Source organism: Leptopilina heterotoma, unplaced genomic scaffold (genome assembly GCF_015476425.1).
Source record: "Leptopilina heterotoma isolate Lh14 unplaced genomic scaffold, ASM1547642v1 Lhet_166, whole genome shotgun sequence".
Classification (NCBI taxonomy): Eukaryota; Metazoa; Arthropoda; class Insecta; order Hymenoptera; family Figitidae; genus Leptopilina; species Leptopilina heterotoma.
The window spans coordinates 798637-820499 of record NW_025110882.1 but is presented as its reverse complement, the minus strand read 5'-3'; the positions used below and the strand labels follow the sequence as shown (position 1 = coordinate 820499).

Below are 21863 nucleotides of genomic sequence, written 5' to 3'. Positions count from 1 at the left end.
TCGCTAATTTTTCCCAATTTTATTAATTTTATCCAAATGAATACATTTTATAAACGAATTTTTTAATTTTCGGAAATAAAGTTTAAGTCACTGTTTTATTCAAGGTATTTCAGCAAGGCCCCATGGTGTAATGGTTAGCACTCTGGACTCTGAATCCAGCGATCCGAGTTCAAATCTCGGTGGAGCCTATGTTTTTTGCAAAGTTCAGCATTTTTTAAAAATCATTTTTGTAAACAAATTACGTTTTATGTTTATATTTTGAATACGCTTGTGTTTTTAAAAAATTTTATTTATTATTATTGATTGATAATCGGTTCATAGTGTCAGAGACTGTCAGTGTGCATTAATCAACTGCCATGCATTGTTGCTGTTTATTATCGTTTATAATATCTCTGATAAAATTAAGAGAGTATTATTAAAAGTTTATTGAACTAATAAAAGATGAAACGTGCACTCGAGGTAGATCTTGATAATTATCAATCGGAGAAGAATCCAATTGTATTTTTAGACATTGCTATCGGTGAGGAGTACGGTAAGTGAGGTTATGTTTACTTTTTAAAAATTGTTTTTGTTTTTATTTATGCAAATACGCTTGGAAATAATAAAGTGGAGTTAAATTGACAATAATTGGCATCAATTTGACAGTAAGATTAGTAATTTAGATAATTATTTACTTTTATCTTAAATTGTTGCTCCAAAATTGTTGGAGCAATTGTTTTTGTTTATAACACAGAACAAGTGTTCTTAATTACAAAAATCAATTAGACATTTTTGTATTAAACTATATTTTATGTTTGTATGTATTAAACGTAGGTGAGAGAAGCGATAATATAGTTATTTAATGCAGCAATATCTAAACGTACTTTATACGCATTTAATTATTGAAGGAATTTTTTTTCAGTCGGACGTATTATTATTGAACTCTTCAAAGATTTAGCACCACGTACAGTAGAAAACTTCCGATCATTGTGCACCGGAGAACAAGGAATTGGTGTCAATGGAAAAAAACTTTGTTATAAAGGATCTATTTTTCATAAAGGTAAAACTTTTTCACAAAAATATTCTCTTTTCAAATTTATTATTTTTATTCTATTACAAAATTTATTATTTTTATTCTATTACAAAATGCATTATTTTTTATTCTACTACAAAATTTATCATTATCTTATTAAAATATCAGATTTAAATATTTATATAAAATTATTTTCTTCCAGTCGTGTCTCACTGCATGATTCAAGGGGGAGACATTATAAATTTCGATGGCACCGGTGGCGAAAGTATTTATGGTCCTCATTTCGAGGACGAAAGCCTAAAAACTCCTCATTTGGATGCTGGTTTGGTGAGTATGGTGAATGAGGGTCGACCTCACACTAATAGTTCACAATTTGTTATCACGGCAATGTCATGTCGACATTTGGACGATACAAATGTCGTTTTCGGTAAAGTTCGAAAAGGCATGGGAGCAGTTATGGAAATAAATAACGTTCCCACTATAAGCCAGAAACCAGAAGAGGTAATAAATGTTTTTCATTTATTTAAACAATTTCGTAATAAATATAGACTTCAGGATAATTAATACTAATTTTCCTTTTTATTTCAGAACGTGTCAATAATTAATTGTGGAGAATTGAAAAAGGGTGAAAGTTGGGGATTAGAGGATAATGACGAGACCGGCGATGTTTATACACTTTGGCCAGAGGATTGGAATCAAGAATCCGAAAAACTTAGTGTAAGTATTTTTCCCATGGGAAAAATCCTACTTGAATAGGACAATAAAATCCTATTTGAAAAAAAGAACAATTAGAAAGATAAATTTACAATGTGAAAGAAATCTAAATGTGAAATTTAATGAACAGAAGTTGAAAATGGATTTTTCAGTACAAATATCTTGAGGAAGTGATCACGAAAATTAAAGATTCGGGAAATTTTCACTTCTCGAATGGAAAATATATGGTTGCTAATGTAAAATATAAAAAGGCCCTGAGATACTATGATTGGATGATGAACTTAAAAGACTTACTAGACAAACCTGATAAATCGTTCGAAAATCAAAAAATCGTCCTACTTTTGAATCTTACTGCTGTCAAATTAAAACAACGAAAATTTAAGGAGGCACTCGTTCTCTGCAATAAGGCAAGGCAAATTATTTTTAATTAACTTTGTAACAAAATTAATTTTTAGTGAAAAAAAATCGTTACAAATTTTATTAAAAATGTGTTAAAATTCCCCTTCTCTGCTAATAGGTTTTGGCAATAAATGAAACAAACGGAAAAGCACTATTCAGAAGGAGTCAAGCTTACTTCGGCTTAAATGAATACCAAATGTGTCTTTTGGACCTCAAACAAGCGAATCAAGAATGTCCTAATAACAAAAATATATTACAAGAAATCGATAAAGTCAAAAAGGTAATGAATTCGTACTTAATTGTTGAAAAGGAAACTTTCAAAAGAATGTTTAAATGAAACAAAATAATAATTTGTACATAATAATGCGAAAACGAAATAGGTATTTTTAAAATCAAAAAAAAATATTTTTTTAACTCACTGAAAAATTTACAAAGATACAAAAATTTTTGTAAAGAAAGAAAATATTCTCTTGAAGTTGAAATCAATTTATTTACAATGTAGTCTCAAAATCTACATTCTACAATCAGAATACTTCGCTTTTTTTTATTTATTTTTTTTGGAAAAATGTAACATTACATTTTTAAAAACAAATATTTTCGATTTTTTAAATAATTTTCCAGGGGGAAATTTGTTTTTCAGTCGTTATCCCTTTTTAATAAAGGGACAATTGAATTTTGTATATTTAAATACATGTGAAAGAAAGACGAATAGTCAGTTTGAAATAGAAATTTAAACTGACAATTAATACACTTCTGTGAGATATATTTATAAGTAATTTAGATTTTTATATTTTTTTTCGTAAAACGTTTACATCGAAGATACAACCTCTTAACGAAGAAAAATAATACAAGGGCCTATTGTATTTTAATAGGGGAAAGAAACGAACTTTGATTTTACTTCACTATTTGTGGAATTATTGTAATATACATAAAACATTTTTCTTGAAAATATATAATATGTTTATCGCTTTTAAAATTACAAAAAGATTTTTTTTACTACATAAACATTATATTAGATGGTAAACAAATATTTTTAATCAACTTGAACTTATCTAATGGTTTTATTTTAAATTTAAAACTCTACAAAAGCGAAAATTTGATCTTGGATGAAAAGAGTACAAAAATAAATATTGTAAATCGAAAAAAAAGTACAAAATAATTTTTGAAAATGAGTTCAATGTACTGAAAAAAAACAATAAAACTACATTTTTGATGAGTATAACAAATATTTTCTGACAGAATGACAATATTAATTATATATAATAATGCGAGAAGCACAAAGCTAGATTATTCTGCAGAAGCTTTACAAAAAAGAAAAGGAAAAACATTCTGCAGATAAAAAATTACTATTTGTTTCTTTTTTTTTGTGCAACATGGAATGTACTTCTGGAAATAAATAACATCATTTATATTATATCACAAATTATTAAATTACTTATTACGAAACTTTTCAAGTTTTAACTTAACTGCAACATCGAGTTTAACGCACCTAAGCTTTACAGTGTAGATTTAACATTTCTTTTAATTTAAAAAAAAAAGATTACGAATACTGACTAGAATTTATAATCCTAGAAGCGAAGTTAAATCTATCATTGAAGAATCAATTTTCTGCGTGAATAAAGTCCAGTTAGTAAAACTTTCGAAAATTCGTCCAGAAAAATGCGTGTGTAACATTAATTTAGCAGGACGGATAAGTTTTGAGAAATAATTGAAAGAAGTGATTTTTTAAAAACTAGAGCAAATCTAATTTTAATAAAGTAGCTATTAATACTATTTAGGGTGCCAAATAACGATAGTGCTTTTTTAAAAAAAGGAATAACGAAATATAAAATGCCCTAATGAATTTCTTATTTTTTTTCTTGTAAAAATGATTATAAATTAAAACAGGATCTTTTAAAGATAACTCCAAGAAAGCTTTCACGGCTCTTTTATATTTACAGCGAGCGCTTTTGGTTTATATTTATCAATTTGGTGTGATCTTTGTCATTTTCTCCAGCGAGGTTCTTTTTTTCTTATTTTTAAATTGAATAGTCCAAAAAATCTAATCTCTTATGGAAAATAGAAATGATTTTCAATTATTTGTAATAAAACTAATTTATAACTAATTTACAATTGACATGAAAGCGAAAATCAAATTCACTGAATTCAAATTATAAAATTGTGATTCTGTTTGTTAACAATTACAAGTTTCGAAAAAATGAGTATAATTTTTTGGACCATTCCTCTAGACACGAGTTTTTATAATTAGGAAACTTGTGTCTAATCTTATATTCAATAACAAGGCAATTAGCTATAATTTTTACTCTTAAACTTAATTTTCTAAATTCTCCGCTTTATCACTGACATTTCCGACTCTCTTCCAATCGCCATTAAATTTTGTGCCTAAATCCACTTCCATCATACTTTGAAGTAATTCCTTGCAAATGACTTCTTCAATATTTGGATTGCTAATATCTTTCGAATCATTTGCCAAATCGACAGTGAGAGTTCCACTGCTCTTTGTATTTTTTTCAATAATATTCTTAAATTCCTCACCCAATCCCTCGTCATTTTTCGACAAGGATTCCATTATTTCATCGCAACTTATGTCGGGATTTTCTAATGAATTCATTCCATCGGGATTGTCATTTGAATTGAAAATATCTGTATTTACCTCGTCGTCTGTCATGTCAGCGGATTGTGATACTTTCTTTAATACACTATCAACTAAATTAGAGGCGAAACTTTTGTTTTCGTTGCATTCCTGAATCGTTTGATGAATTGCTAATGATTGAGGCCTATTTGGTCGATGATAGGGAAAAACATTTTCCTCACCAGCTGGAGTATGAACGGCGGATATTTCCGTTTGTGTACTCACTCCATTATCAACCATTTGTGGCTTTGTTTGAATTGTCGACATACAACGTTTTATTTCTGTCACTGAGTCCTGAAGTTGTTGCACCTGTGAAATTCAGTAAAATTATATTCAGTAATTGAGTAATTAATAACTTTTCGTCTTTTTTTAATCAAATTACGGACATTACGGACCTTTTTTCAAAAAAACTGACTTTTACGGACTTCATGCAAATTTACGAACCTTTACGGGATTTCGAACCCTGTTAAATGTGAATTTGGAACAAATCTGTTGGATGAAATTTAAGGAAAATACAAGTTGTCGAAAATACCTGATTATGTAACATGTGACAGGTCTGTGCCAAGTTATTTACAACATCCATGTTGGGATTTGAAATTCCATCGCCATTAGTGGATGCACTTTCTCGTTCATTCGCCGGTTGGAGAGCAACGACTTTTTTCCATAAGGCATTGATTGCTTGCATTTGTAACAACTGCAATTTGTGCTCGTTCTCGAGAACGTTTCGCGTCGCTTCCATATCGGATGATAATTTCCTTTTAGAAAAAGAGAAATTTATGTAGACATATTTTTTTTAAATTTAGCAAATTTCATAATTTGAAAACAATATTTAAACTCACTGAATGTATTTGTTCGTTCTCATCATTTCGATTGCTTTCAATACATCTGAGGTCTTCCTGTCGGCGCTCCTCGTGTGGTAGCCTCTCCACATTCTCTGAATGCAAATCGCCGCCTTCTCGGTCGGATCGTTTTGAACTTGAAAATAAATTCCACTTATTATTGTCACTTTTAACTAGGAATTTCATTTTAAAACTAAAAAATGTTTTGGATTAAAAGAATAAATGTAATTAAAGTATAAAAATAATTAGTGTTGATGGTATAATAATTATAGTATCGACTAGGAATTTAATTTTAAAACTAAAAAATATTTTGGATTAAGAGAATAAATATTGGTGTCAAATTTACCTTTATTCGTATCCTCATGTTGCCGTTGAACAGCTCTGTGCCGAATGCTGTTCAATTTCGCCTGGCAAACTTCGCTCTCTTCATCGCTACTCACATTACTGACATTACTCACTTCCTCATTGCCGAATTTCTTCAAGGGACTCGGTTTAATCACTTCTTGTATCTTTGACTTTTGATCTTTACATCTACCGAGATTTGGCGAATTTCTCGCGTTCTTTTTCATCGGCAAAGTTTTACTTTGCACGTAATTGTTTATCTTCACACTTTGTGGATGTTTGCCATTAGTGCTCGTGACAACTGGTTTTGCAATGTTCGCCTTGCCAGGACTGCAATTCGATGCTAAATTACATTTAACGGTAGTATTCGATTTTGCTGAATTGGTTTTCGGTGTCTCTGCAGTGAAAATTGGCATTGTTTTCACTGTTACTTCACAAGGTACTATTTTGTTCGGTTGCGTTGTTGCTGTTGTTGTTGATGATGATAAAAATTGTACAGGCGAACTTAATTTACTAGGCGGTGTTTTTATCGGTAAAATTCGCGAGAGTCCCGACGGTGGTCGAAAATCTGGACTCATTAACGATTCAGGTACTGGTACGAGTTTCGTCGCTGCTTGCAGGGGACTCGATTTTTCTGGGGAAGAACAAAATAGTCTTTAAATACTTTTTCATTAGAAAATAATAATATGAGGCAAAAATAATAGTAAAAAATAGATAAAATAGTAAAAAATATATTCTTTTGAGTGAAAATACCTTCAACGTCTTGTAGTGGTCCGCTGTTCAATGATTTATTGAGTGTGTTGGACAGCATATTCGGATCCAGACTTTGCGTCATCAACTGATGATCGTGACTTAAGAGAGTGTGACAAGACGAAACCATGGCATCGGTGTGACAACTGCTGACCATTCGCTCCGGTGATTGCATCCTCATTGAACTGCGTGATGAGCCTATTTTCAAAAAATCTATTTCACCACTAATGTCATTTTCCAAACATCTTGAATTTTTTGTTAAAAAAAAGTGCATTGAAAATTTGCCATTAGAAATACTAGTGCAACTGTTTACTAATTCCCTCAGAGAACTCTTTTTCTATCGCAGTTTCTTCTCCTACTTTATTAACGTAGAGAATTTGCGTTAGAAAACAAGTTCTCCGGCTAAATGTTGCAACAAATTTTTTTTCAGCCTTCTTTCAATTGCTCACGCACGCTTTTCTAGAAATTTAATGAATAGCATAAAAATTGAACAGCACTAGAAGCCGAAAATTATAGATTAAAAGGTTTTGACATTTGATAGCGTGTTGTACCTTTGCAAGGCGAGGGGAAGAACCTTGCGTTGTAAAATTTTCGTGTTTGATAATTTTTATCTTCATAGAACTCTAAGGTCGGCGTGACTGGGAAACACAAAATGTATAACAGGAAACATGTCGTGTAACAAGATAATTTCGTTTCAAATTCCAAGCGAAATTTACAATTCTCTTTTTTACTTCGTATTTTTATTTATTTCTTTCTTTCTATTTTTTATTAATTTTTATAACTTTATTATTAATCTAATTCTAAATTATTCAAAGAATATTTTTCAAAAAGAGAATTGCAATTTCCGATTGGAGAAAATTGTGTAAATTGTTTGTAAGATGAGAGAATGGAAATGACATCTAATTTAAAAGGAGACTCACTCGGTCGTCTGGGAGAGCTTCGATTATTACTAAGTCTACGCCTAGTTGCTGGTGAAGGACTCATTCCAACGCTGCTAAGACTATGTACGCTGCCTGAATCGCTCTGCTGACTCAGTTGCATTTGATGATGCTGTGCTTTACACAAAATAAGCCTAAGCTTTCGGTCGGTTTCATTTTCGAGTGACTCACCCGACAGTGGACAAACTGACGCGAGATATTGCACCAGCAACGAATGCTCCCCAATTCGAAATTGTCGACCTCTTCCTTGCGAGTAGAGCCATTCTGCCTTTAGACTGCGTAATTTTTTTTCAATTTAAAGTAGAGAAAAAGAAAATTTAAATAATATACAACTCTCAAATGATACTCACCTCTCGATTGGATCAACTGCGTAGCCATCGATTGATTTCAAATTCAAACACCAGTTGATAATGAAAGGGCGATAATCAAATCCACTATAATCTACTGGTTAAGAAAAAAAATCTATATCCCTGAATAAAGAGGGATTAAATTCTACAACTACATTTCCTACTAAAGAGGAAATGTATCTAAAGACTAATAAAAAAAAGAGTTAAAAAAAGAGAATAAAACGTTAGAATCAATAACTATTTTTCTTTAATTTATAAAAAATTAATTAATGAAAATATTCTATAAATTTTCCTCAAGGAAGTAAATTTGTTTATAATCGGAGAAAATGATTAAATGTCGAAATGTTTGAATAAAAAGGATACATATCGTTACCTGTCATGCTGACACACGGATTGTTTGCGATTGAGAAATTGACGAGGTACGTAAGATTCACTAAATGTGACATTTCATTTAAATCGGTTATATTGTTATTGGCTAACGTGAGCGTTTCTAAAGAAGGCGGCAAATATCTTTCGCATTGGCGTAAAGTTATTATGCGATTATTGTGCAAAAACAGTTCCTAAAATAGTAAATAGCAAAACATTAGTGATCATTAAATAGTATTAAAACATTCACTACTCGAGAGAAGGTAAATGAAATGTAAATTTTTCCTACCTTTAAACTTTTCAGAAACGATATATCCGAAACGTGACTAATGCTGTTTTCGGACAGATCCAAGTGCTCCAATTTTACATTTGTTTGTAAATGCTCGATGGACTGTAAACAAAATTTAATTGAACAAAAAAACACGACAAATTTTAATATAAATGTTTTTCAAATTGTAAAATATTGTGAAAATAGTTTTCAATTGTAAAACTTAGTTAATTTTCTTTTAAATTTTAAACAAAATTGTTTAATTGAAGAACATTAACTAAAGGAAAATTAAAAAACCATAAAAATTGAAATTCACCTTAATATTGTTACCAGCGAGGCAGAGAGTTTGTAAATTCACCAGGTCCTTGATACCTTCGATTTGTAATATTCCATTGTTTGCAAGGTTTAATGTAACTAAATTGTGTACTTTTGAAACTCCATACATTCGAAGTAATTGATTTCTTACTATAGAGAGCTAAAAATTTTAATAAATAATAAAATTCAAAAAAATGGTAAAATAATTCTTAGTTTACGTATAAAAAAATTTTATTAAAAACGAATTATTATTCGAAGAATTTTCAACTGTGAAAGTTTCAACTGTAAAAAACGTCAAAAACTAAACTACTAAATTATAGAAAGTCTTTTGCAAAAAAAAATCAATGGCCTATAAGTAGAATCAATATTATAAAAATAAATTATTAACATTAATGATATTAATACTAAATACATTAAAAGTGTAGAAAAACAGTTGTTTAAATAAATAAAACGATTAAACAAAATAAAAACATTACAAATAACAAAATATATACAAATATACTCATATAGTTTTCTAATATAAATAATGAATGAGACACGTTTGTTGACAAGTGGCCACGTTTTGAAAAATCACTTGACATTCCACTAGAAACGATTGCTGTTAAAGCAGTTTTGATCGTTTTTATCAAAATTAAGAAAAATAGAAAATCTATAATACCTTGGTGATTCTTTGATAAGAATCGAGATTATCAAGACGTTGAAGCTCATTGTCATCGACGATTAAAATGTGAATATCAGCATCCGATGGGCATCGAGCAAGTTTTTTTAGACCCTGACCGCTTAAATCTAGGGTATCCTCTAAAAAAGTAGACATTTTCAAATTTCTTTATGAATTTCAAGATTCATGAAAAGCATGAAAAGTAAGGAGTATTTTTTTTTGCAAAACTACACTCTTTAATATAAGAGGCTGTCAATAAAGTTATTAATCGTCTCTCTATGTTGATATTATAACTCTATTCGAAATTGTTGATTGCTTTTGTTCTGCGAGCTAAACAATTAATGTACACTATGTTTCAAAACAAAATAAATTTTAATAAATGACTTTTAACAATTACCAGTCGAAGCCATGATGAACACAATAAAATATCGCAGATGCTCTCTGGCAGACGCCAAAATGTGATGATTATTGGGGAGAACGATTCTGAATGTTTCTGTACAGTGCTACCAAATTACGGTAAATAAAATCCTGGTATATTGGTATAAGGGTATAAACCATTTATTGTTTCCTTATAAATTATAATACAAAACTTTTTATCTATTCTCTATAATACAATTTAAACTATTTGTAAGTTTACTATTTTTAATACTAAGATTTATAATAATATAATTGAAGAAAATATCAAATATTTTTTAACATTTAAATTATTCTATTGGCTGCATTTTTAAGACACCTGCTGACCGCCATTTTGAATTTTATGTTTATTTTTCTTTAAATTGTTAATATTTATCTGAAAAAAAACAAATAAAATAGGATCAAAAACTAAAATTCTCATTTTTATTAAGTTTCGATAAAAATTGATAAAAATTTTAATTCTAAAATTTTTTGATTTTAAAAAACAGTGTTGCCATAAAAGTAAATAAAATTTCAGTTGGCAGTATTGTCTGTAATTTTTGGCAAGATGGCGGCTTTCTTGTGCTGACATCGCCCCGTTGACATTTCTTTCGAATTTATGTCAACAATTCCGGCAAATAATCAAGTATCAATTCACGGATAATGTCTTGAATAATCCCAAGTGTATTTGAAATTAAAAAATAAGTGAAAATGTCTACTAGATCACAGCTTACGAAGGATTTAAACGGTGAGTTTTACCCGGGATGTTTATGTTCTGTGTTCGATCTGTCAAATTCGCAGTGGCAAAGTTCAGCCATTCAAAGAAATTAACAATACCAAAAAAAAAAAAATGAGAAAAAAAATACTCTTTGTACTTTGAAAATAATTTCGAAGATACTTTTTTTTCTTAGTAAAAAATGTAAATTATAAAAAAAATGTTTTTTTCCCCACTTTTCTTTCATTAAAAAGTAAAGAAGCACATGAATTTTAATAAACTACTTTGACCCTGTGATTAAGTATCTCACTTTCTTAGAATCGGTGAAATCATTGCTCGGAAAACATGTCAAGATCCTGCTGAAGACTGTCGTTAAATTGGAAACTAAACCCGATAAACTCGAGAATCGTGTGCTGGTATGTTATTTTTAGTGTTTTTTAATGACATGTTTGTTTAAAAAAATAATCTTTTGTAAATTTGTTTGTCTTTATTATTTTGGCTTTAATTTAATGATCAACAATTTTTTTAATACGCATTATAGTTTTAGAAAGAACTTTGTTTCATGAATTTACAATTGTATTTGTAAAAATAGAAAATTGTTAATTTTAGTTCAATATAAATTTTGAGACTTTTATTGTTGTTTATTCTGTTTATTCAATACTATCTATACTAATATTTGCTATAGCTGTATTTGGTTAATTTTCAAACTTTTTTTAAGTAACTAATTTAGTTAATGAATCAGGCGTATTTTGGAGTAGTGAATAAATTTATCTCAAGGCCACTCCCATCTGTGTAAATTATCAATTATAATTTATATGGTTCATGAGATCAAAAACGTTGTTCCAAATACAGTAGCAAAAAATTAGTCATAGTATTTTTTTTGCTAAAAGAAGAGAGTTACAGAAGTTGAACACGAAAAGTGGGTGATATTTTTGTGAAAATTGTCACAATAGACGATGAACTTTTTTTGTTTAGTTTGTTTACTATTTTTTTATTTGCAGGTATTTTCGCCATGTCGTTTATTCCTTTTAGCAGCAAAGGTGCCAACGAGGGTGAATAATTTTTTGCTTACTTTTCAATGACTTACTTTTCAATTTTTTTTCTTTTAAATAACATTTCTGTTTCTTTTTTACAGATCGATTTTCATTTTCATTACTTGGAAATAACGGCAGTAGAATCGAAAAGATCAAATTTATTATGCCTCACAGTGGGAGAAAGGGTGTACAATTTCACAACAATAGGGGCTGGTGCAGATACTACCGAAGTAGATGCAATGATCGAAGCTCTACATACTGCCATCCGAAACATTTTCCCCACAGTTCCTCTAAAGTTAGTAATTTTTTTACTAAATTTGTAAAAATATTCGTAATTTTTCGTGTTTTTTAATTAATTTCTTAATTTAATTCAAAATTCTTTAAATTATTAATTTTTAATAATTTAAAATTCTTTAAAGTTGAAATTTTAATTTCTACTTTAAAAAGGAATTTAATTTTCTTTTTATTTATTAATTTACCTTTTTGTTACATTTCTAAAGTTGTATTTATTCTTTTATTACAGTTACGTTATAAGGAAAATCGACGTGATACCAGTTAGTAGATTGCAGAGCATAAGAGGCAGTGATTTGGCTAGAAGTACAGAAGCAACGAGACACACTGGTCCTTGTGGGGGATTTTCAACTCAATATGCTTGCATGTGCGATTTACATGCAGTGCCATATAGAGATGAAGTAGCTTGGGTAGGTTTCATTAATTTTCCTAAATAATTTAATTCTTAATTATTAATTATTATTAACTAATATTAATTAATGTTTAAAAAAATCTAGCAAGTGTTATTTCAATTTTCGAGTAATTAATTAATATTAATTCGTTTAATTTATTAATATTGACTCATTTAATTAATTAATATTAATTCATTTAATTAATTAATATTAACTCATTTAACTAATTAATTAATTATAATTTTTAATTAACTTTTGAAATTATTTCTTTTAGGATGTAGATACGATATATTTATCTCACGATACCAGGGAATTAAATTTACGAGATTTCGATCACCTCGATCAAAAGGATTTAGTGCCTATTATCTCGGCATTAGAATATAACACATGGTTCACTAAATTACGTGTTTCTCATTTAAAACTAAGTCACGAGCCGTTGGAAAGATTGCTACATGTGTTGCGTCGATCTCTTTCTATTCAGGAAATATACTTGGACAATTTGGGAGTGAAATGGTAAAAAACGAAAAATCTCTTAGAAATTTTGATAAAATTATATTAATACACTTAATACAATTAATACAATAATATCAAAGGTGCAAGAAGTTAGCAAGTTGAAGTTTAATTTTTAAATTTAAAACAAATTTGTTTATTTTTAATTTTTTAAAAATATTTGATTTTATCACTCGGTTGTTTTAAATATTTAAAGTTTTTTTTAATTAATACAATAAATTTATTTGTTTCAGGGATTTTGCACACAAATTGTCATTAGCTTTAATTTCAAATGCTAACTCAATGCTCCATACTATAGATGTATCTAATAATATGATTGAAGATAAGGGTAAGTTTTGATATTTTCGATTATAAATCTTTTTTTTCTTTGTTTTTTTGTTTTTGAATATTTTTCACGTTAATATTGTTGTGTGATATTTGTCACGTATTGTTGTTTAGTTTGTTGTGTATACACAAACAATCCACAGAACTCACAGTACACGAATTTTTTAATTTTGTAGGGGCCTCTAGCTTGTGTGGGATTATAGCCAAGTTAATGCAAGGTGTGCAAAAGTACCACATTTAAATGCTAATTGATCAACTCAATTTTCAGCAATTCATTATCACTCTTCTATTTCTTTATATTTTAAACACTTGATTCTTTTATTTTGTCGTTCAATTTCTCACTCTTTACTCATTCCGAATCGATTGATTCATTTCTTTTGAAATTTTCTATTTAGATATTTATTCGTATTTACGAATTCACATTCAATTATTTATTTTATGAAAATAGATTTATAGATCCAATCAAATAATTTAATTTTCTGATTGGAGCAACTTTTTGATTAATTTTAATTTAATTTTTTAATTTTAAATTTAATTTCATTAATTAGATTAATTAATTTTTTGATTTGATTTGTTAAATTGCTTGACTAGTTTGAAATGAAGATTTTCGAAAGTATTTTAAAGAAATGAAAAGATCGTTTTCAACTCACGAAGCTTTTTCATTGTTATCATGCTGCATGTGGTTGATACTTATAAATACGGATTTAATTTTTTCTAACGAATATTATGTATTTTAAAGGAGCTTCACACTTAAATGGACCAATAACTAAACTGCCCAAAGGCCTGCAGAAATTAAATTTATCGCACTGTGGATTAACTGGAAAGGGCGTGGGTCAAATCGCACACGCTCTCAGTTTAAATAGGAGCATGCCAACTAGTCTTCAGCACCTAAACTTCTCTGGAAATACTTTAAAGGATGATATTAATGTAAGTAATTGATTAACGAACGATTAACGAAAATTTTCAATTTTCTTATTTAGAGAAATAATTCTATATTGTGTCACACTTATTATAATTAATGGAAATATTTATTATTGCAGAATTTATGTAACTTTTTGGCGCAGCCTAATAGTATAACTCACTTAGATCTAAGTGGTACCGATACTACTCTCGAATGCGTGAGTATTTTTATTAATAGACATTTTTTTTAAATAAAATTTTAGATTTTATTTAGATTTATTTGGACATTCTTTTAGATTTTTTATAGATTTATTTAGACTAATTTTAGATTTATTTCGACTTATTTTAGATTTATTTCGATTTTTTAGTTTTATTGAGTCGTAAATTAAAAAATATATTACAGTTGTTTGGCGCTCTGTTGCGAGGATGCGCAACTAATCTAGTCCACTTGAATGTTGCTCGCAACTCATTTTCAAGCAAAAAAACCAAAGAAATTCCTCCTAGCTTTAAACAGTTTTTCACGGCCACTTTATCACTCAAGTACTTAAACATCTCTTGCTGTAAATTGCCACTGGAAGCTTTGAAACATCTCTTACTCGGATTGGCATGTAATGAAAGTACCGTTGGATTGGAGTTGGACATGAGTGGAAATAATTTGGGATCAATGGGTGCTCACGTTCTTGAATCTTGCATTCATGGCGTTCGTTGTATATCGTCCCTCGATATTTCAGACAGCAGTAAGTGCAAAATAAGAAATAAGGAAAACAAATAAAAAAGAATATATTTTATAATTCCATTTAGTATAAGATGTGATTGTATTATTTAAATTGTATAAATTGTATTATTTTATATTGTCCTTAATTTAGAACTATTTTTCAGACATGGATGTTGACTTAGCTCAAGTGATAACGGCGGTCGGGAAGAATAAATCCATAAAACACTTGTATATGGGGCGTAATACTGCTGGAATGAAGAGTAAAAATATTGCAATTATTACGGATGCTTTGGTGCAAATGATACAGGAAGATGATTGTGTATTGCAAGCTTTACATTTGCCGGATTCGAGACTTAAAGGCGATCTGTACAATTTGATTAATGCTCTTGGCAGTAATACGTGTCTTCATACTCTTGACATTAGCGGCAATCAAATTGGTGATCCTGGTGCTAGACTTTTGGCCAAGGCTTTGCAAATAAATAATCATCTTAAGGTCATCATTTACGACAGGAATAATATCGGCCTCCAAGGATATTCAGACATAGTTCATGCTTTAGAAAAGTAAATTTTGTTTTAAATTTTCTCCTAATCATCTTTATAATTAAATTAATCTACCTATTTTAATTTCTACCTAATTTAATTTCTACTTTAATTTCTATTTTAATTTTTACTTATTTTAATTTCTATTTTGAGTTCTCCAATTTCTTCAAGGATTAACGATTTAATTTTAATAATTTCAGTAACTATAGCGTGAGACACATGCCCTTTCCGATTTTCGATCTGCAGCCGTGTATGAAAGCATCAGCGGAAAAAACGGAACAACTCGTGAGAAAAATTCAAGATCTTCTGCAGAGAAATGTGACACCATGCAAATACAGTCACGGTCAGGCATTTAGACTGCAACAGGGATTTTTATTGAGTTCTACTCAACAAATGGTTGACAGACTTGTCGTTCAGACGCAGGATACTATCAAGGCTTTAGCGGCAGAAAGCTGTGATGCTAATAATGACATTAATTACGCGACTGGTCTCATACAGGACGCTGATAATTCCAAACAGGTATTTTTTGTTTTTATTTTAATCTGATTTGTAATTTCTTACATATTTAGAATTATTTATTTATTCTTATACACATCATACATATGATTTTATTTTTTTACAGCTTCTACCAAGATTGCACGAAATGCTCCAAAGAAAAGACGAGAATAATCCCATTGAAATAAAACTCATACAAATGGCTGACGAAATTCATAAAGTTGTTTCCGTTTATTTGAAGGTTCGTAATTCAAGTCGATTTATTTTCGCATAATTTTATCTGAATATTAACATTTTGCTTTTAATATTATCATTTCGAAATTAAATTTTTAATTTTTGAATAATTTTGATTCTATATTATAGGATTCCCTGGATGCAATGCTCAAGTGTGCTAATGAACAGTGTCCGACTATTCTTTCGCAAACTGTGATAAAAGACGAAGAAAGTGATCCAATCACTGTCGAATGCGATCTTCGCGCTTCGTGCAAAGAAAGGAATCAAGTCAATCATGAATTTATTCAAAGAACAATCACCGAACAAGCTGGCGCTGATATTCTTAATAAAGTAAAGTATGTATCGAAAATATATTTATTTATTATTTTATTTTTCGATAATTACGATTTAACGAAATTCTTTTTAGTGAACTTAACTTAGCTGTAGCTGCCCATGTTTCCGATCGAGTTACTGACGAAGTTATCGAATCACTTTCAAGAAGTTACAAAAATTTGGTAAGTATTTATTTTCTAATTTTATATTAAATTTAAAAAATTGGTGAATTTATTTTTTAAGTTTATAATAAGTTGAAAATTTATTTTCTAAACCTACAGTGAGTTATGAATTTATTTTCAATTGAATTATTTATCAGTTTAAAATTGATAATAGTTTTTGAATGAACTTTGAAATTGATTATTGAAACTTTCATTGTCAAGATTGGAGATTCGGAATGTAGAACAAGAAGTAGCACTCCAGATGTTTTGCGACCAAGTGCAGGATCGATGAGCAGTGGAAGTGTAATTGGCGTCGCAGTCGGAACTCAGTCATTGAGTATTGGTAGATCAAGTCTCGTTTCAGAAGAAGAAAGCACGCCTGAGAATTATTCATTAACGAGCACATTAGGTCCATGCGTGACCGATCCTTCACCTATGGTAAGATAAAATTGGATATTAATTAACATCACATTTTAATCATATTCGAATAGAAATTACTCTCCTCTCTTTTCACGCTTTCTAAAGAAATTGGATTACCTGAATCTTGTGAGTAAACAAATCCTCTCATTCTAAAAGTTCACTTTAAGCGTATCATTTATCATTCATTTAAGTGTATCGAATGTTTTTCTATCTCGAGGTTTTTTCAACTGTTCAATTTTCTTATTATTAATTACATTTCTTATTTATATTTTCTTCTTTATATTAATTCCATTTCGTATTTATATTTTCTTATCGATATTAATAATTGATCGTTCTTTTTAATTAATTGAATAATTCTTTTTAATCTGAACAAAATTTGAATATTTTTTCTGTTTCTGTGATTTGATATGAAATTTTTCCTTAGGCCACTCCTCACTTGTCGAATAAACGCAAAAGTCTGCACGGAAGAAAATTGAGGCCTAAATCAGTTGTGGATTCTGTGGAGGGTCTCTCCGCTGATGATATTCCAGACTTACTTCCTTCTCTGCCAAAGGGTCAAACTGAAGGTATTTGAAAATCAAATTAACCAGCAATTAGGCAACTGTTTATTTTAGTTTAAAATTTCGGTTCTAATTTTGTTACAAGCGAAATTTTCGGAGTGAAATTTCTTGCCTCTATTAAATAAAAATGTAATTACTTTATTTTATAATTTTATTTCTTTGCTTTATTAGGAATATCGGAAAACGAACATTCCTTGACGGAGTCTTTAGATTCAGTTTCTGAGTTGCCAAATACTGTCGGACAGCAATTACAACACCTCGTGAAATCGAGACCGAAGAGAGCAAAAACGAGAGCACCTTCTAGACCAATGTTGAGACCTGATCAACAACCGAATGGACTCACTCTAGGCGAAGGTCTCGATGTTTTCTTCCGACCCACGACACCCACTACACCTCTTATATCACCGACAAGCGATGACAGGTAAATTTCTTTAAGAAATTTCCACAATTAATTATTTTAGAACTGTGAAATTTTAACTTCATGTTTTATAGTTATGAAAAATTTAATTTATAGTTTTAAGTAAAATGCCATGTAACATAACAATTAAATCTAAATGGACTTACTCCAGTAAAATTAATTTGAATAATTAATTTTAGCTCCCTGCACACTTTTCCAATCGAAGGCAGTCCGAATTTATCGATCAACAGCCAGAAGAGTAATCCGCCAATGCTGAAGACTCTTCTTGAGCCAACACCACGTTCGAGATCCAGTGATAATTTGGAGAAATTCTCGCCCTTAATTGGCAGGAGATCTCAGGGCGATTCGCCATTGACATCATCGCCTTTGGCACGACGAATGACTAATGAGAGTTCGCACGAGAAAACATTGCACGAGGAGGGAATGCCAGAATCATTGCAAAGAAATACTTTGCCAATTGTTGGTTCAAGTTTAACATCGCGACCCGCTTTAAAGGAGACGAGCACCGAGGAAACTAGTGCCACTTTTGGTGCGACGCTTATAAAGCGAGCAGACTCGGAAAAAACCGGTCAAGTCTCTTCCGTTAAATTACGATCGACTGGTTTTGATTCGACTTCGAAGGATTACAACGATACATCTAAATCGCCAGTTTTAAAATCAATAGCCAAAGGTAATGGTTCAATTGGGAAAACAACTCCACCGATTACAGCGCCGAAACCACGACCTTGGAGCATGGCGGCCGATCGAAAATCAGGTGCGAATTTTCTAATTGAAAAATAAATTTTCGAATTTTTTTTTGTGATTATTTTCTAACTTTTTTTTACACTTCGCAGGGGAATTTAATTTACTCAGCGATGGATCGAGTCCGAATACTTCAGCGGGAAATACTCCGGATTCAGGAGACGCATTGGATGAGTCAACGGACAGTGGAGTGAGCGGTCCAGCGTCTTTGCCACCCACGTTATCGGGAAGTAGCACAATTACTGTTCGAGAAAACTCGAGTGTCGAGAAAAGATCTGTGAGAGAATTAGCGGCTAGTTTGACCAAAACAAAGATGGATAAAAAGGAGAACGGTGAGAAACAAAGAAAAAAAGTTCTACAATTACAATTTTTTCGCACGATTAATCATTAGGCTAGTTTTTAAAAAATAGGCGTATAATTTTTGAGTTTACCGCTAAATTTACAATTAATTCCCGCATGTTTAGCTTTATTTTTACCATTTTGGCTGTAAATATTTTAGAAATTACCGCACCCGCAGCATGGAGGTCGGTGCTTCGTCGTTCTGTCAAACCAGCATCGAATAAGGTATTATATTATAATTTCTTTAATTTACTTACGCTTCAGTGTTAGGATAATTTAATTTTTAATCGTTAATATTATTTTGCATTTCATAAATTTTTTCCCGCATTCATTTTTTTAACATAAAATTTTATGCATTGTAAAAATTGTTTTTATTTGCTTATTTTCCTCCTTAGTAGTTTAATAAGCTTTATTAAATTTCAAGAATATTAACAAAAAGAAGTAATAAATTTGCAATAATTAAAAATGCAGTGCTTCAATAACCATGCACAAATATTTCAGTTTTAATTTCAATTCAATTTTTAATAAATCTGAAAAAGAAAGTTACGAAGGAAAAAAAATTTATAAATATTTATAATATATTGAAATGTATTTTAATGACGATGAATTTTTTTCAGTGCAATATTATAGGAGGAGAAATAATTTATTTTGTTTTTACAGGCAACGGAAGTTCCGAAAACGGCTGAAGTGCCGCAGATCGCCGTTAAATTGCGGCGCACTTCGTTTTTGCGCGATTCGAACTTCAATTATGATAATGATGTTGTTGACGTTTGAGTTTCGTTTAAACAATTTAGAAACGATTGTGCCAATCCTGCGATATTATATTGTGTCAGGAAATTTAATTTTTTTAAATCTTTACGAACCGTAGGAACAAACTACATTCCATTAATTGCAACGATGCAGCTTAGAAAAAAAAGATTAGCTACTCAGTTTATATTTACATATAAACTGCTGTATTTATATTAATTTTTCCTTTTGACGAGAACTTTCGTACTTAATGGAGGAAAATGTGAACTTGTTTTCGAATATTCTTTAAATTGAAACGAAGAAATATCTTTTTTTTTCGCGTAAAGAAACAGAATTTTGAGGGAAAAATATAAGTGACAAAAATGCATGTGAATTTTAGCCACAAGACTGTTTCTTATTTTAAATCGTGTTTTTTATAGACAATTTTGTTTTTTTTTAATCGAAGTAATATTTTTTTAAAGCTAATTTTCCTTTAATTGGAATAGTCTTCCTTTTTTTCGCTATTTGATGGGAAAAAAATTCTATGAATCTTAAGAAAATATTAACGGAAAATGAAAAAAAATTCTTGCAATTTAAAATTGAATAATTACAATTTAGAAATGGAAAATTTTTGATCGAAAACTTTATTTTCGAACTTCCAAGCCTAACGTTTAAGGAAAAGCAGAAATTTTCCAAAAATTAAGACAATTCTGCTTATAAAAATTGCATATTCCAGTACCTATATTATAATATATAATGAATTACATTTCCCTTAAGAGAAAGAAAAATATTTATATTCTTTCGATGAAATTAAGCCTGCTAAAACGAATTGAAGAAATATTGTAATAGCAGATTGTATTTAAAATTAAGACAAAACTATAGTTGTCCGAGTCATAGTTTATATTTTAATTAGTAATTTAATGTAAATTTTATGGGATATTCCTGGGATGATATGTACATTATATTGTGATTTGTTGGTTTTTTAATAGCGAATGAATGAGTGTAAATATTTTATTTTATGTAAACTGAGAAACTGTTTATTATAATACTAAAAAAAAATCTGAAAAGTCAGATTGATTATAAATTATAATCATCAAATTTATATATATATATATACACATTTCAAAATATTTAATCTCCGTTTTCATTATATAAATTATTGAAATGTGCAATACATACGAAAAAAAATTGTCGTGAGATTACGTCGTAAATTTTTTATTTTTAATGGGATTTGTTTTTTTTTTTATTGTTTAATTTTAATTTTTTGTTAAAATGTAAATTTCTATCAAATCTGATGGTTATTAGAATTTATTTTAAATTTATGTCAAATTTAAATTTTTTTTCTGACTTGGAAAGAAAAGTATATATATTTCCCTTAAAAATTTGCAAACGACAAATTGTCAATATTGAGATTTTACTTCGATGATGATGCACAGAATGCGAGATATATATTATATATACAACAATTGTAATTTTAATATTCAACTGCCTAATTTTCCGTATAGAAGTTGAAAACTTAATCAATGCGATAAAAAAACTGCCCTTTTAGAATTTTGTATTACTTTTCAAAATCTTTATATATTCTTGGAAAAAGTTTTTTCATTTTGCGAAAAATGAAACATATTGTTCACTTTAGAAAAAAAAATTTTTAATTAGAAAACAAAAAATCTTTTCGAATGTTTTTACTTTTTCTAAAATTAGACTTTTGAATTTTATAAAGAAAAAGAAACGGTTATTTGATGATTTATCCATTGGAAAGCCAGTATGAGAGAAAACAAATTTTTAATATGAGTTTACCAAAATAGTTGTAAGAGAATAAATTAAAATTGTATAGACAAATATCCGGTGTGTCGATTGTGGTTCACCTTTCTCAACTCTTGCAAAACGAAAAAAGATAATGCAAAATAAGAAAAATAATCTTTCATTTTGAGATTCGAAAAATTATTCTATACTTTCTCTTTGCTATTGTTATAATAGTAGTGAATTGTAACTACTGTCATAGTATTTAATTTAAAAATGAAAAAAGATTTTTCTTATTTTGCAATGTGAATAAAATACGACTC

At 29.4% G+C, this 21863-nt stretch overlaps 3 protein-coding genes and 1 non-coding gene across 8 annotated transcripts; 3 read left to right on the top strand and 1 right to left on the bottom strand.

Moving 5' to 3' along the window:
- Positions 1-116: 116 nt before the first annotated feature.
- Trnaq-cug lies at positions 117-188 on the top strand. The gene has a single exon. It is a non-coding gene; the product is annotated as a tRNA-Gln (tRNA).
- On the top strand, positions 172-3541 carry LOC122499176 (peptidyl-prolyl cis-trans isomerase D). The gene is made up of 6 exons (XM_043607336.1): positions 172-532; positions 902-1039; positions 1215-1513; positions 1601-1729; positions 1879-2133; positions 2244-3541. The coding sequence occupies exons 1-6, from the start codon at positions 442-444 to the stop codon at positions 2460-2462; spliced, it is 1131 nt and encodes a 376-aa protein (XP_043463271.1). The 5' UTR covers positions 172-441; the 3' UTR covers positions 2463-3541.
- A 443-nt stretch (positions 3542-3984) lies between these two features.
- Positions 3985-10070, bottom strand: LOC122499175 (centrosomal protein of 97 kDa). Of its 2 annotated transcripts, XM_043607335.1 has the most exons (12): positions 9978-10070; positions 9581-9720; positions 8924-9082; positions 8629-8730; positions 8337-8533; positions 7977-8060; positions 7609-7901; positions 6692-6886; positions 5943-6572; positions 5597-5732; positions 5290-5512; positions 3985-5066 (listed from the first exon to the last, which is right to left on the bottom strand). In XM_043607335.1, the coding sequence occupies exons 1-12, from the start codon at positions 9988-9990 to the stop codon at positions 4437-4439; spliced, it is 2802 nt and encodes a 933-aa protein (XP_043463270.1). In that variant the 5' UTR covers positions 9991-10070; the 3' UTR covers positions 3985-4436. The 2 variants fall into 2 exon arrangements, with proteins under 2 accessions (XP_043463270.1, XP_043463269.1); XM_043607334.1 differs by lacking the exon at positions 9978-10070 and having other exon boundaries at positions 9581-9971.
- A 447-nt stretch (positions 10071-10517) lies between these two features.
- Positions 10518-20923, top strand: LOC122499103 (F-actin-uncapping protein LRRC16A). 4 transcript variants are annotated; one of them, XM_043607186.1, is made up of 24 exons: positions 10518-10721; positions 11007-11104; positions 11690-11740; positions 11824-12017; positions 12246-12423; positions 12680-12918; positions 13149-13243; positions 13416-13457; positions 13979-14166; positions 14280-14357; positions 14543-14876; positions 15019-15415; positions 15595-15913; positions 16017-16130; positions 16253-16458; positions 16530-16617; positions 16819-17034; positions 17122-17142; positions 17441-17582; positions 17748-17997; positions 18174-18748; positions 18828-19067; positions 19235-19299; positions 19735-20923. In XM_043607186.1, exons 1-24 carry the CDS (start codon positions 10685-10687, stop codon positions 19846-19848), a joined length of 4281 nt encoding a protein of 1426 aa, XP_043463121.1. In that variant the 5' UTR covers positions 10518-10684; the 3' UTR covers positions 19849-20923. The 4 variants fall into 4 exon arrangements, with proteins under 4 accessions (XP_043463121.1, XP_043463123.1, XP_043463122.1 ...); XM_043607188.1 differs by lacking the exon at positions 13416-13457; XM_043607187.1 differs by lacking the exon at positions 17122-17142.
- The last annotated feature ends 940 nt before the right edge of the window (positions 20924-21863 follow it).